Source organism: Python bivittatus, unplaced genomic scaffold, assembly GCF_059951505.1.
Source record: "Python bivittatus isolate LINGU-HERP-01145 unplaced genomic scaffold, Pbiv_v1 ctg000080_np1212, whole genome shotgun sequence".
NCBI lineage: Eukaryota > Metazoa > Chordata > Lepidosauria > Squamata > Pythonidae > Python > Python bivittatus.
The window spans coordinates 40,974,204-40,988,860 of record NW_028277035.1 but is presented as its reverse complement, the minus strand read 5'-3'; the positions used below and the strand labels follow the sequence as shown (position 1 = coordinate 40,988,860).

The 14,657-nt window shown below is 39.3% G+C and overlaps 1 protein-coding gene across 1 annotated transcript in view; it reads left to right on the top strand.

Annotated features, from left to right (window-relative positions):
• ADAM19 (ADAM metallopeptidase domain 19) overlaps positions 1–14,657 on the top strand; it is a 73,646-nt gene that overhangs the window by 53,039 nt on the left and 5,950 nt on the right. Inside the window, exons 13-22 of the mRNA XM_088133887.1 lie at positions 530–619; positions 3,181–3,376; positions 4,423–4,531; positions 5,588–5,792; positions 6,601–6,678; positions 8,170–8,278; positions 8,606–8,750; positions 9,420–9,501; positions 10,526–10,741; positions 12,656–12,805. Of these exons, the coding sequence (XP_087990013.1) occupies positions 530–619; positions 3,181–3,376; positions 4,423–4,531; positions 5,588–5,792; positions 6,601–6,678; positions 8,170–8,278; positions 8,606–8,750; positions 9,420–9,501; positions 10,526–10,741; positions 12,656–12,805 (1,380 nt within the window). The remainder of the gene's footprint in view (positions 1–529; positions 620–3,180; positions 3,377–4,422; positions 4,532–5,587; positions 5,793–6,600; positions 6,679–8,169; positions 8,279–8,605; positions 8,751–9,419; positions 9,502–10,525; positions 10,742–12,655; positions 12,806–14,657) is intronic.

Sequence of the window (14,657 nt, the reverse complement as noted above, 5' to 3'; positions counted from 1 at the left end):
ATTTTTCTGGTTTGAAAGGCTTCTGTTTATTTTAGTAATGTGATTTAGTGGAATTTGGTGAACATGGGGAGAAGATCCAGAGTTTCACTTCCTTCTACCCACACCTCCTAATTACCTCTCGCTACTTGAGAGGAACCTTGTCCCTTTCCTTTCTAGAGCGTTGAATAAGCTAATGTAATCCAAAAGCATGAGAAATTAACTATTCAAATAGATCAGCAGTGGGGCAGCACTGATGCTATTGTCTGAGAAACTTAGATGGAGATCCCATTGTTTGAGAAACTCAGACATGATGTTTTGATGTTTTGATCTCAATTTATTTGAGAACTGAAGCATTTGAGCCCCAGATGCAACATGATTAGGAAGCAACTTTGAAGCTTCTTGGAGGTTGTTATGTTTGGCATGAAGAGTAAAAGAATGTCCAATCTTACAAGCCACCCAGAAAGACAGCCAAATGCTTTCCAATGTTTTTAGACTCAGAACATCTGCTCTGTAAGTGCAGCAATTGTCATTTCTGTTATTTCTCCTGCAGGAATGTAATAATCCTTGTTGCAATGCTGCTAATTGCTCTCTGAAGCAGGGTGCTGAATGTGCTCATGGAACTTGCTGTCACCAATGCAAGGTGGGGTTACCTTCTGTTTTCCTTGTGCTTTCGGTTCCCCTTTAGTTCCTTAATCTTAATATACATAATAAAGGCTTGTATTCTCATTTGAATCAGCACTCTAATTTTAAAAGGTTGTAACCCCAGGGCACATATCCCCTGCTCAGTTAAGCTGCAACTGGAAGAAAAGCAGGGTTAGGGTTACATGACTGCTTCATCTATTCATGAATGTGAAGTACCAGAGAGGACTGGTTGGTGGCACAATGCCAAGTAGGATCCCCATGGGAGTGGGGGAAGGTGCAGAGATTGTGGGGGAAGAGCTTAAGGACACCCAGCTTCAGAGGGTCAGAGGGACCAATCCACCTACCATATCCACCTATCAGAGGGGTGTATGTTTGCTAGCATGCCACACTACATATATGGACTACATTGTCGTAAATGTGTGCAGAGGTTTATAGAGCCAGTTTGATGTAGCGGTTAAGGAGGTGGTCTAGAAACTGGGAGACAGTGAGTTGTAGTCCTGCCTTAGGCATGAAAGTCAACTGGGTGTCCTTGAACCAATCATTCCTCTCAGCCCTTGGAAGAAGGCAAAGGTGAACCACTTTTGAAAAATGGTACCAAAAAAACTCCACGGACTTGTCTTCAGTTGACCCTAGGAGTCAAGACTGACTTGAAGACACCAAACAAAACAGAGGTTTAGAAGCCTAAACAAGACTGAATGAGGTTTATTTATTTATTTTATTCAATTTATATGGCCGTCCATCTCAAGTACATGATTCTTGGTGGCTCACAACATTAAAAACAAATAAAAATCTATACAAATACAAAACAAAGTGAGAAATAAAACACAACCTGAGAATCATAAAAACTCCTCAGTATAGCCAGGAAACAGGCTCCATCATACACCCGGGGCCCCAGGCTCGAGCACAGAACCAGGTCTTCAAGGCCCTATGGAATGCCAGCAGGGTTGGGCCAACCTAATCTCTGGAGGGATGATATTCCAGAGGGCAGAGACAATGGCAGAAAAGGCTCTCCTTTGGGGCCTTGCCAACCAACATTCCTTGGCTGACAGTATCCACAGCATGCCCCTCCTGCCAGATTGGTTCGGAGGGTAGAGACAACCGGGTTTTGATTTTATTACTTTTATATCTTTGGAGAGCTACCCAAAGCAGCTGTTTTGGCTAAAATTAGTATCACCCTGAGATTATAACAGCTACAAATGGGAAGTTTGTCTTTCAAAGGAGGCAATTGACCCAGCTGGGCCTAAAGCTAAGCCTTCCTTCCTCTTTTTATATATAGTGTCTGGCAAGACAAAACCTACACTTAGATTTTTTTCTGACCTACTTCTTATTGATAGTTTTCTGTTCTCTGTTATAGTTTACATTTGAATCTCTTTATGGATTAAACTTCATTTCTTGGGTAGGGTGGAGTAGATAAATATACAGACAAAAGATGCCTGGGTATCACTTTACATTACAACTTTCCTAGGAAAATGTACTTAAAATAGTCTTGGTATGCTGGGTTTTTCCATACTCCTCCTCCTGGAGGCCCTGTTTTCATAAATGCATCCCCTGGGTTTGCTTAAAATTGCTACTCAAGTTGGCCCTACATTTGTGGCCAACTGGTCAGGCAAAAGCCACTCAATATGCAACATTTGGATTTTTGCACACCACTACCATCTAATATTTTGGATTGTTTGTGGTAGCATTCAACAGCTTAATCCTTGGCATGATGACAGCTGAATACAGCTGCCTGGATACCATCACAGAGTTCAAGTACCTTCCATCCAAATTCAAGCAGCTACCACATGGTGAAGCGTGTTAGTGATTCTGAGGTTTTGCACGCGCACAGCAGTTCCTTTCCCTTTCTTGCACCTGTTAAGCAAAGGAAATACCAGAATCAGCATTAGGTGCATGATCTTCCTGAATACAAATGAGGTGGCATGGTGATAACAGAATATTGCCTGTTAAAACCCTCACTTAGGATTTATGTAATATATATCAGACATAAAATAGAAATCAACTGCTCCTTGCCCTATCCATTAAGCCACTTGCTAAAAGTTATCAGTGTATCTGCCAGGGGTTTTTACCAATAAATACGATATACTTTTTAAAAAACTGAAAATGCTGGGAATTGAACATGGAATATTTTGCATACAAACTCTGTCTCTTTCCCTGTGTTATGGGTACTCCTGTGGGGAAAAGGTATAAATAATCAATAATGAGGCACTATGGAGTAGGAGGTCTAAATTAGGATATGGTTCAAGGATGCCTTTGTTTGAAAAAGTGTCCTCAGGAATTTGACAAAAAGATTCTATATAGAGTTAAGAAACAAAAATGTAATTGGGGGGCAGTAATGAGGAGTTTCTTCCCTTTAATGATGCTTTAGGAATTAGGTTGAATGGAAATGATAATTGCTATGCAGAATGAAGGGAACTGAAAGTCAGTTCTAATTGTCTTCAAAATAAATCTGTGACATATACATCTTTAAGCAGATAGATCAATGCTTAATCACATTACCTAAAATGCTAAGTATTCCACAACCCCCTGAAATAAATGCATAATTACTTTTTGTTTCTTTAGTTAGTTTCACCTGGAACTCTTTGCCGGGAACAGGCGAGAACATGTGACCTACCAGAGTACTGTTCAGGCAAATCACCATTTTGCCCTGCAAACTTCTATCAGTTGGATGGTACACCATGTGAAGATGGCAGAGCATATTGCTACAATGGAATGTGTCTGACATACGAGCAGCAGTGTTTGCAGCTCTGGGGATATGGTAAGGAAGACTGATCTCTGAGAAGGGCATTGCACCAAGTGAGGCCCCTTGCATCCAGAGGTCTAAGGAAAAGGAAGGAGAAGAGTGTTCTTATTTTTAGTTTATGGAACTGTAATTACGTCAAGAAAGAGGAGCAGAGAAAGAGAGAAGGGAGGACCCATCACAGAGGCTGCTGTGATCAGTAAAGGCCAGGCAACTACTTCTATATATAATTCTAAGCCTTGCTTAGAATCATGGCTTGTTGGATAACTTGTTGATTGAGTCCATATATTGTGCTAACAAGATTCTTAAACTGTAGTGGCTGGGTTTTAAATTTTTATTTTTTATGTATTTATATACTCTGGTGAGAGGAAAAATGCTGGTGGCACCTTGCAAAAGGAGTCGGGAGCAGTTGTGGTAGCGTGAAAGCCATGCTCGCCCGAAAATGGCATGAAGCAACGGAAAACCCTCCTCCTGCACTCGCCAGCTGGGCTCTGCTCTAGGAAGGAGGCCCTGGCAAATCACTTCCGAAACACCTTCCCTTGAAAACTGCAAGGACTCGTCTAAGCAGTCACCACAGAGTCGGTAACGACTGAGTGCAGATTAAAAAAAAAAAAAGAACCGCCCAGAGTCCCCCATTGGGGGGAGATGGGCGGGGGAGAAATTTAATAAATAAATAAATAATAAATAAATAACACACTAAATCAGAATGGCATAGTGTTAACCTTAGCCACGTTGAGCTGGGATGATATTTTCTTAAGTTTTAAGCTTTGAAAATTGATTCAAATTTTCATTACAAGGGCTAAAAGCCTTTAAAAATGCAAAAGTATGACATTTCTTATAATTTTATTACAAATAATCATAGAAGAGTTGTCTGGTAAACCCCATGAAGACCATATGAAATATATTTTACAGATTGGGCTGGGACAGTTTGGCCACCCTTGTCCTAGTAAAATAACAATTCTGTTCTCTTGCTGATGGGTTCACACCCAGTGCTAAGCAGCTGGGTGATGGATGTAGTAAGTTATCTTTCACAGATACCATACGTGTGAGTCTTTTCCATACAGGAGCAAGGCCAGCACCTGACCTTTGCTTTGAGAGAGTTAACGCCGCTGGAGATCCCTATGGGAACTGTGGGAAGGATATCAGTGGCAGATACAGGAAGTGCGACACCAGGTAGAAAGCGGAACAACTGTTTTGTGTGGGATGGGATAGCTCATTATCCTCACAAGTTAAAATATGAGAAAATGAATCCAATCTATATTGCAAATGGCTACAAATTGATTGGCAATGTTGTTGAACAAAATGGTCCATTTTTGCATTGCTTATATTAAATCTTTCAGGCCAAGTTCATACCATAACTTCCTGGTTATGGAAAGAGACTCCTCTTGACCTCACATCTGTAAATATTCTCCTGCTGTTCCTTGTTGGATACACAATTAACATATCAATCAAATATCAGAGGAAGGACTCATGAGTTGTTTGAAAGGGTCATTCATGAATATATTATCTGAAGTTCTTTACCCAGTCCAGATAGGAGCTGCTTACTTCTTCCAGCAAGATTTTTCTGAAAAATATTTTGAAACATGAAGCTTTTCAACAATTCCAGACTGTTTTCATAAGTACCCCCCTTTTAAAAAAAAATTGGAGAAAAAATAAAATCCACCAATACCTTGGTCCCAATATGGGTCAGGACTCCCCACACTTGATACTGAAAAGAAAGAGATATACTATTCCAAGATGGGATATCAAAATGCTCTTCAAGCCATATTTTGACCCACAACTATAAGCATGTTCATTTTCATGCAGTTCAACAACTCTTTAATTATACAGGACTGTACCAACAAGGGTTTTATTAATAAAAAGCAGAACTGAAACTGATCTCAGAAAGTAATGGAAAGTCACTCTAAATGTCTGAGCATGTGTATATAGTTCTGGAGACCCAAAGAAAGTAAGCCATTGCATTTTTCATCAGCTAAAATCTTTTTTGTGTGCAGTGTCACATAGAGCATGTAATGGTAGGGTAATCTTGAGGTCAATGAACATGAAATATGATTTTCAGCGTATATGAAATATGGTTTTCAGCACACAACATGGAATGTGACTCACTAGGTCCCTCAAGCCTCTTCATTTTATTGGAAGTAAATAATTTTATGTAAGCCTTTGTGTTGGGTGTGTGAGAAGCTAAGATCTTAGCCAGAATGCTCAAACTCACAGAGTTTCTCTTTCCAGCAATGCTAAATGTGGCAAGATACAGTGCCAAAGTTCTGCTTCTAAGCCTCTGGAGTCCAATGCTGTTGCAATTGACACAACTATCAAATTAAATGGAAGGGAAATTCATTGTCGTGGTACTCATGTATATCGAAATGAAGAAGATGAAGGAGATATATTAGACCCAGGGCTTGTGATGACGGGAACCAAATGCGGTGATAGTCATGTAAGCATTGGCTGCCTACTGTAAGCTTGTATCTTATTCCACTTTTACTCTTTGAGGATACATGTTTGTTTTTCCCAAAATTATTGTGTGCAACAATTTGTTTTAGAGGTTTAATATAGCTTTGAAAAAAGAGAAAAATCCCAAGGGAGTCCTCAGAATGAACAACTTGGAATAAGAGAGGGCGCTCTGGGTGTAGCTTCCCTCCCTTGGAACAGGCTGCTCTTTGGCTAAGATCTGTGCTCCCACACCCATTACACACCCATTGAATCTGGATGTATTCCCACTCCACACAAAATATTGGGTGTGACACTACAGATTTATGGAATTTCAAGAAACGTTTGTTTAGCATCCTTCATCCTCGTTAACTGTTACTCTTTCTCCCCACTTTAATTTCTATTAGTGGTACCAGATGCTGAGAGCCTACAGGGAAGGTGCAAGAGTTAGCAACAGCCTTTAGGGCTTCTCAGTATTGATGCAGTGGTATGCACCCCAAGCCTTTCTTGCGCCCCAAACCATTTCATACCATTTCTTGTTCCTTTAGTACAGTGTTTCTTAAACTTTTTTCCTCTTGGTTATATTTATCAATATTTACCATTTTAAAAATTAAAATTGACACATTCTCTGCCACTACCACTTCTCATGATTGTTTGATGGGATTTTAATATTATATTATTTTTCAACATAGGCTGGCTAATAATTTTGATTTTGTGGACCTCTGAGAGGGTCTTGGGGTACCCCAAGGGTCCTAGGACCACACTTTAAGAATCACTTCTTTAGTATAATTCTGAAAGTTCTGTTTCTCCTACAGGTTTGCTTTGAGGGCCACTGTCAGAATACCTCCTTCTTTGATAGTGGACATTGTGGAAAAAAATGCAATGGCAATGGCGTAAGTATCTGTCCTTATATTCAGACACCAAAGTATTTGCTGCTTACTCAGTTGGCCAGCTGTTATTCTTTTTGTTGGATTTCAGAAAACTAATAAGCTGTCTATGTAGCATACATGAAGAAAGATATCCTGTCAGAGATATGCCTGGCTGTAGAAAGACTTCCAGTTCAATTGTATCTTCCTCCAGAACAAGATTCAAACTTATCATTTAAAAATCAGTTCTTGTTTAATTTGTACATTGACCAAAATATGTTTTAGAACAGAAGTGCACACTACATGTGTCTTCCTAGCACCCCATCTGTGCCCTTCCAACATCTTCAAGTCATGTGGCCAAAATTTGCAGCAAAATGCCCATATTTCAGTAATGGAATTTTGTTTTTTCAGAATTGACCTGGAAAATGGGAAGAAAAGGACATCCCCATATTTCAATTTAAATTTCCCAATTCTCCCCCTCCCCAAAGTTTGGCCCCCAAACGGTGATTTCAGGTTGTTGTGGAGGGAATGGATGGAAAAGGGAAGAAAACAGAGCAGAATGTGAATTGATGAGAACAGTATGAAGAAAACAGGAATAACAAATATGGCCTCCTCCCCTTTCAGTGACATCACCATGTCAGATGGTCTTTTGTGGCTTTCTCTAAAGGTACCAAATTTTAGAGGGATTCACCCCCCCCTTCCTATCCTATATTAACACATCAGTTGGATGATAGGTAAGGGATTAAAATGTACGTCTGTGCAAAAGCTCTTAAAGTTCAAACTAAAAAATCAATGGTCATAAATGCTTTTGTACTTTTCATATTTTGTACTGAGAGAGGTTCGGCAGAGGTTAAATGGAAGAAAGAGGAACAAAATGCAAAACATGCTTTTGTATCTATGGTCTGTTTTTCTTGGAATATTTTTATAGTGAAAATCAGATTGTCCACTAGACAATCTGATTTGTGACCAAGTGCTTGTTGGATGGTGAGGCAGAATATGAAATGTTAGAGTGGATGTCCATCACACAAGGATGAACTAGAACTGGTCTCACAGTTTTAAACAAATCTTAGGGTTATGTTCAGCATATAAAGACAGGCTATGAAGTGTTATACAGATCTTGAATACCAAATGTTGGATCTGGCAGCTTTCCTTAAGCTGTGGTTTTACATTTGAGAAGAAGTTATGGCCATTTGTTATGGAGAGGATATTTGTTGGGAGGTTAAAAATAGTGGAAGTCATCTCTGTTCCTCTTCAGGAATGCACATATAACCCAAAGTGAATTTTGAAGGATGGAAATACACCCTTTCGGGCTTAAGTGTTAAAAATGAAAAGAATGTTCAAACGTTGCATTTCTTGGGATGGCTGATGGATATAACCATGGATTGTCAGGGTTACTTTTAGATGCCCTGAGCTCTAACAAAAGCCAAGGGGAGGTGCAAAGGCTTCTTGTGCTGTTTGGATTGGCATGAGCAGGGTGTTTGCTGCAGAAGTAACACTGATGGTGTTCTCTCAACACAGATTTGCAACAACAATCACAACTGCCATTGTTTCAGCGGATGGGCGCCTCCATTTTGTGATAAACCTGGAAGGGGAGGAAGCCTGGACAGTGGCCCCGTGCTTGAAAAAAGTTGGTGTAACTTGTATTGTTATTCCATTAATGACATTTGAACAGTGCTTGTGGGACAGGAATTTGGGTGAGCAGGTGAGGTACAGGACCACAGGATACTGGGTCCATTCCAGTATAGCTGAGGGGACGTTTGGCAAGTGGAGTTTTTGTCTCTCACATATTCAGCATTGTGAGACATGACATAGAAAACAGGACTTGCTGAAATGTCCTTCACTACTACCTGTTCAAATACTGGCATCCTGTAGTGGGTTTTGTTGTGGTTGTGGTTGAATTTTAGCACAATCACTGAATTTGAATAATTTTGGCTTTCTTCTTTTTCTGGTCCAGGTCCTATTCCAATCGTCATAGGTGTCCTGGTTTCCATCTTGCTTTTGATTCTAGTTGGAATAGCTTTTTGCTGTTATAAATGGAGAACCAGACTTGCGCCAGTAAAGCAGACTATCTTTACTCCCAAGAAAACCCAACAGCCCAGGTGAATGTGTGAATTAATGGATGAATGAATGAAAAGATTTGTCAGTAAATGAGACAGTAGCATTTTTTATGCTAAATAGCCATGAGAATAGATGCATGTGGTGTTGCTTGTATCCCCTCAAATCTCAGTTGATTTCTGGATACATATGTATGACAAACCAGGTATTTTTTCTTTATATCTATACTACAAGGGTACCATTACAGTTTCTGGAAGGGCTTTGGAGGACACATTCAAGGCTTTTAGGAGAAGGGTTACATGTGACCTTAAACCTCAGTCTGTAAATCCCTGCTCTAAATTGTGATTTACAAACCACAGTGGCTGAGTACACACGAGAGGTGAATTGCACAGAGCCTTAGTATAGTGTGTGAATTCAGTCCATAATTTGGGCACAATTCCAGTTAGTTTTTAGACAACCATTCAGTTCCGTCAGTGCTTACTCTATAGATTTCCTGCTAGAAATTTTGGTTTATATTTAACGAGAGACTTCAGTTCCTCCCAAATAAATGAGAATTATTACAACCTGGGTAATTAGTACATTGGCCTTTTTCCAAAGTTAGTCTAGATAAGAACATTTGGTTTTATTTGTATGAGGAACCATTATATAAATAAAGCAGGTGCAGTTGCAGAAATGGTTTGTAATACTTGTTTGTCCCTGTTCTTTGGATACAGCGCACCTCCTTCCTTTCAGAAGGATGTGAATGGACATGCCAATCCAGCTTTCAAACTGAAAACTCCACAAGGACAGAGAAAGGTACTTGAAACAACTTGTAGCTGCAGTATTAAATAATTTCTGATCAATCCTCTGTGGATCCGTGCTATAATTCCTTAGCATTTTAAAATACATCCTCCAAGGAAATATCTTAGCTGCAGAACTTTCTTTGTTATGTTCTAAGAAAGTTTTTCCATATGTCAGTTCCCATAATCTCTTAACTAGACCATTTCGGGATCTTTGCACATTTTTTTTCTCAGTGCAAATTATTATTTATTTATTTATTGTTAATTTATATAGTTTTCAAGCCAGTACAAGTAGAGGTTCCCTCATTTTATTCTTACAGCAACTCCCTGGGGACGGCTGGTTTGAGATATAGTACCTGACTCAGTTACTCAGTGAGTTATTCAGTCGAGTGGGGGCTTCCAGGCTCAGCATCTTAGTCTCTATACTATGCTACAGTGCCTCTCAATTTTATTTTACAACTGTAAATTGAATTTATTGCAATTACTTTTAATAAGGAACTTGTATAGATTTTATTTGAAACATAATCTTCCATGAAACCAAATGCTGGAGCTTACAAAATAAGGGCACAAGAGCGAACAGAAAAATCCATATATATTATGCAAGACTGAGGCAAAGCAGCCAGGACATAAAATACATTGGCAGCATTTGTATTTAGTCATTCAAGAATGATACTTGGAAAATAGAAGTGCAGTGATTGCTTTAAGCTTGTTTGATCTCCTTGAGTACTTGCCAGAGTAGGAAAAAGGTAAAGATAAAATGAGCCTGACACCTGGTGACTTCATGGACACATTCCTCCAGGCAGTTTGCCAGGGCGTTCTTTGGAGGTGTTTTCTGAACTTCCAGCTCTCACCTACAACCATGCAAATTGCCAGAGGTCCCCCACCTAAGAATGAACTAAGTCTGTCCTAAGTCCATTTTGAGCCCAGACCAGATCAGTCAGGTGCTGCCCCCTGCTGAGGCCAGAAAAAAAGTTGGTTATCAATCAGAGTAACTAATAAAATAGAAATGTCATCTTCCTCTTTGTGTGATTTGCTTGTAGGCTACTGATATACAAAATATCCCCCCAAAGCCTGAAGTGCTGTACTGCCAGCCACCTGCAGAGCTCAAGAGACAGAGGCAGCCACCGCCAGCTGTTCCAGCTAACTGTACAAAGAAACCCCCCTTTTTAGAACATCAGACTGAGGAAAAGCATTTGTCAAAACGAACTCCACCAAGCAGGCCTGCACCTCTGCCTCCAAACGTCATGGTTCAGCAGGTGAGGAATTTTATACACGTGAAATCCTCTTTGTCAGTAACAACTCTGGGCAAGCTATGCGGGCATTTTAAAACAGTGAATGTTCAAATAACCACATTTTGTATTTGCTAGCAAATGTGTGCTAATGTAACTTTAGAGTAGAAATACCTGCTTCAGTGGGACTGCGTTTTGTACAATTGGACCATATATTTTTCTCAACACAGAAAGAAACCTATGTATCATTTGGGTGTGTCTTATGCCCGAGATTGAGTGCAACCTGTATTGACACAAACTGGCCTATAGGGGGAGCACTTACACTTTCTTTTTTGTAATCAAGCATTGGCAAGGAATATAAGGACTATATAGGGGCAGAATGAGAGAGTTTAGCTTAAAAAAGAGGGTTCCCATCAAGAAACAGCAAAGAACTTGTGCTTCTGTATTTTAGTGGGATTATTGCCAAAGTTTGGTAAGGTAGTTTCTTGGGGCTGTGAGGGCTGCAAAAAGAGAGTGAGGACCTCCACACAGCTCAGAGATCTCTCCCCCCTTACCACCTCATCTTAAACAGGTTGTTGAAGTTGGTTTGCAAAACACTGATAAGGTTGAAATGACAACACCACCTTGTATCTGGTGAATTTCTCTTCTAACCTCTCCTCTGCCTAGATCATCCCCCTTATTTCAGTGGCCTGGAGGTTCAAAATATCACAGTGTGACTATGACTTTATTTTTGGCTTAGCATAATGTGTGGTTGGTTTAGGAAACCATGGTTCCAAACCTTTGACTTAGCCTTGTGGGCGAACCAGGCCAGTGTCTCAACATTATCTTTTATTAGTTCCTAGGCCCTAACAGGCTATAATTGTTCATTCATAGAAACTAAGGGTACCCAACTTTTCCTGAATCTGAGTGTGCAAATACATCATGGAATGTAAAGACATAACAGTTATGGTGCTTAGATTCAGAATCTATCTGGCCCGATTTACCTAAAACAACCTGTCTGTCTGTCATGGGACTGCAGTGAAGAGAACTCTAAGGCAAGTGCAGCCTGAACAAAACACTTTTATTGTATTTTGCACTAACTGAGGTTTCTGGACTTTCTGCAAGATCAGTCCCATATATAGCACATTGCACTAATCTGTATAACTAATTGCTAGAGCATAGACATGGACGTAGACATAGAAAGGCAAAGCTATATGCATATAGGTAAAACCAGTGATAAAATGGGCCTTTCAGAGCAAAAGATCAATGACCCCTACTACAAATTCTTAAATCCCGCCCATACTTTTTCATGTTGATCCCAGACTCTGGCTTCTGCTTTCTTATCCAGCCTTAAAATTGTTATGCTTAAATGCAGTATATTTATGGAAAACCAGCAGTAATTGAGGAGGGGACTATGAGCCATGGACACACACACACAAATACACATACACGCACACACGGAGTGGGGGAGGAGAGGACTTTACATTGCTTTTTCACATATATCTTGCAAAAATACAAATAAATGCATGTCTTTTTCTTGTTGCATACTGTTTGTATACTTCATAAAACAGGAAAGGGAAGAGCAGAATATAATTACCTTAAATTGGCCTTCACCACTCTGGTGCCCTCCAGTATTGCATTGCTGACTGGGAGTTCTGGAGTTACAACACCACCACATTTGGGCAGTTTCAAGTTGGGAAATATGCCTTAAATCATGAATAAACAATGTTTTTCTGCCTAATAACTTGGTTTTCATTCTGAGCTCTTCTAATGTTCTTCACACCATGCTCTTAATTGATATCTGTTTTGTCTATCTTAGTTATAAGATTTGTATTATGTTTATAGACTTTCTTTCTTTCTTTCTTTCTTTCTTTCTTTCTTTCTTTCTTTCTTTCTTTCTCATTCATTCATTCATTCATTCATTCATTCATTCATTCACCACCCAAAAAATTTTTGCCCTAGGATTCTTCCAGACTAAAACCACCTCAGAGAGCACTTCCGGCTAATCCAGTCTTTTCAAGTAACAGGGCTGGGCTGCCCAGAATGAATACAGGAGCAGTACCATCATATGGCGCTTCAAGGAATACAGGAATGCATACAGTCTTGGAAGAGGTGAGCACGTAAAATAGTAGCTTTCCTATTTTGAAATATTATACTGGACATCCAATATCAGGGTTTTTTTTTCTTTTTTGGAAGGGACAGAAAGATAACTTGATTTAAGAAAAGAGTAGTACAGCTATTAACATAATCGTAGCATGAGATTTTCCAGGACAGAGAAGCCTAGAGCTAAAATTCACTAAACAAAAAACACCTTATTAAGTTGGCAGATGCAAAAAGCTTGAGAGAAGGAAACCACTGGAAAACATGATGCTCAGAACTGGACTCAGAACTTGAGATGGGGGCTGATGAATACATAATAGAATGACATTATTACTTCCTGTAGAGAGCAGTAAATACCAACTTATGAATTCTAAACTAATAATGTGGTTTGTATATCTATACAGTCAAGGTCATAAATTTCACAGTTGACTGAAGATATTTATTTTTTGCAATGGAATTACTCAGTAGAGTAGATATCCCAAGTATATGTCAGTACATTGCATACACCTGGAACAAAAAGCCATAAATGCTATTAGACTATGTAAAAATGGTAAGGTTGCAAGTGTAGATGGTATTTTTGCAGAAATGTTAAAATATGGGTGTGGTTTGCTTATAGAGTGGTTGTGCACCTTGTTTAACATATCTGTGAAGACTGCATCCATGCCTGATAATTGGAAGAATAATGTTTTAGTCCCCTTATAGCAAAGGGAAAGGTAGCAAAAGTGAATGCAAAGATTATAAAAGGTTTATTTTATCAAGCACATCTGGGAAGATATTTGGTAGAGTTCAGATTGAAAGGATACAGAGGTCACAATCAGCCAAACCTGGGAAGTAAAATGTGGCTTTATACATGGCAGAGGGTATTCAGATGTTTGCTCTTCAGCAGGTCATTGAGAAGTGTATTGATGTGAAAAAGGAATTTTATTGTAGATACATACATAGAGGAAGTATATGATAAAGCAAATAGGCTTTAATTATGGAAAGTTTTGCCTCAATATGGAGTTGAATATTACAGTAAGAATAGTATATGACAGAAATAAAGCAGGCATCAGAATACATGTAATGGCTATTGAATGTTTAGCACTGAGCAAGAAGACAAAGATGAGTGATGTCCCATTAGTTGCTTAATGTACTTACAGGTAAATGTATAAAAATGCTTGTGATTATGTTAGAGTTATGTTGGTTGGACACATGAATATGCATACACTTTTGTATGTAGACAAAACCATGTTGTTGGCTGAGAATCCACTGATTTGCAGTGAATGCCAGACTGATAGAGTAAGGAATAGGGATCTGAGAATTACTGTAACAAAGATCAAGGTAGTTGCATTTGATGGGAAAAGCTGAGTGAATGATTGCAATGAATACCTAAATGGTAAGCAGTTAGTGCAACTAGATACATTTGTGTAGTTTGGTAGAAAGTTTACTAAAGAAGGGAAAATAGAGAAATTTTGAAGCCTGCAAATCCTCATAGAAACCTAGTAGGTAGCAGGTGGTCTGTTGCAAACAATGCTTGCTTGGCAAAAGTAGCAAAAATGGCCATGTATGAGAGCATGCTTTACTCACTTTGTTATATGGAAGTGAGTTTAAAGTGACAGGAAAAATATAGAAGTCAGTTGAATGAGGTGGAGAATGGATTACTTGAGTTTGGGTGATAAAAAAAGGATAGGGTCAAGAATGAAGGGGTGATGAATGTAGATTGAAAACAAAAATGAGTAAGCAGTACGGAAGTACAGTGGAGTGGTTTGAATGGGGATGTGAAGAAAGAGTGAATGGCCGGAGGATAAAGAGAAGATCAATAAAGTTGTGGTTGGATGAAGCCGATGAGATCCTTAAAAGGAGAGAGGTGAGAAGTTCAAAGAAC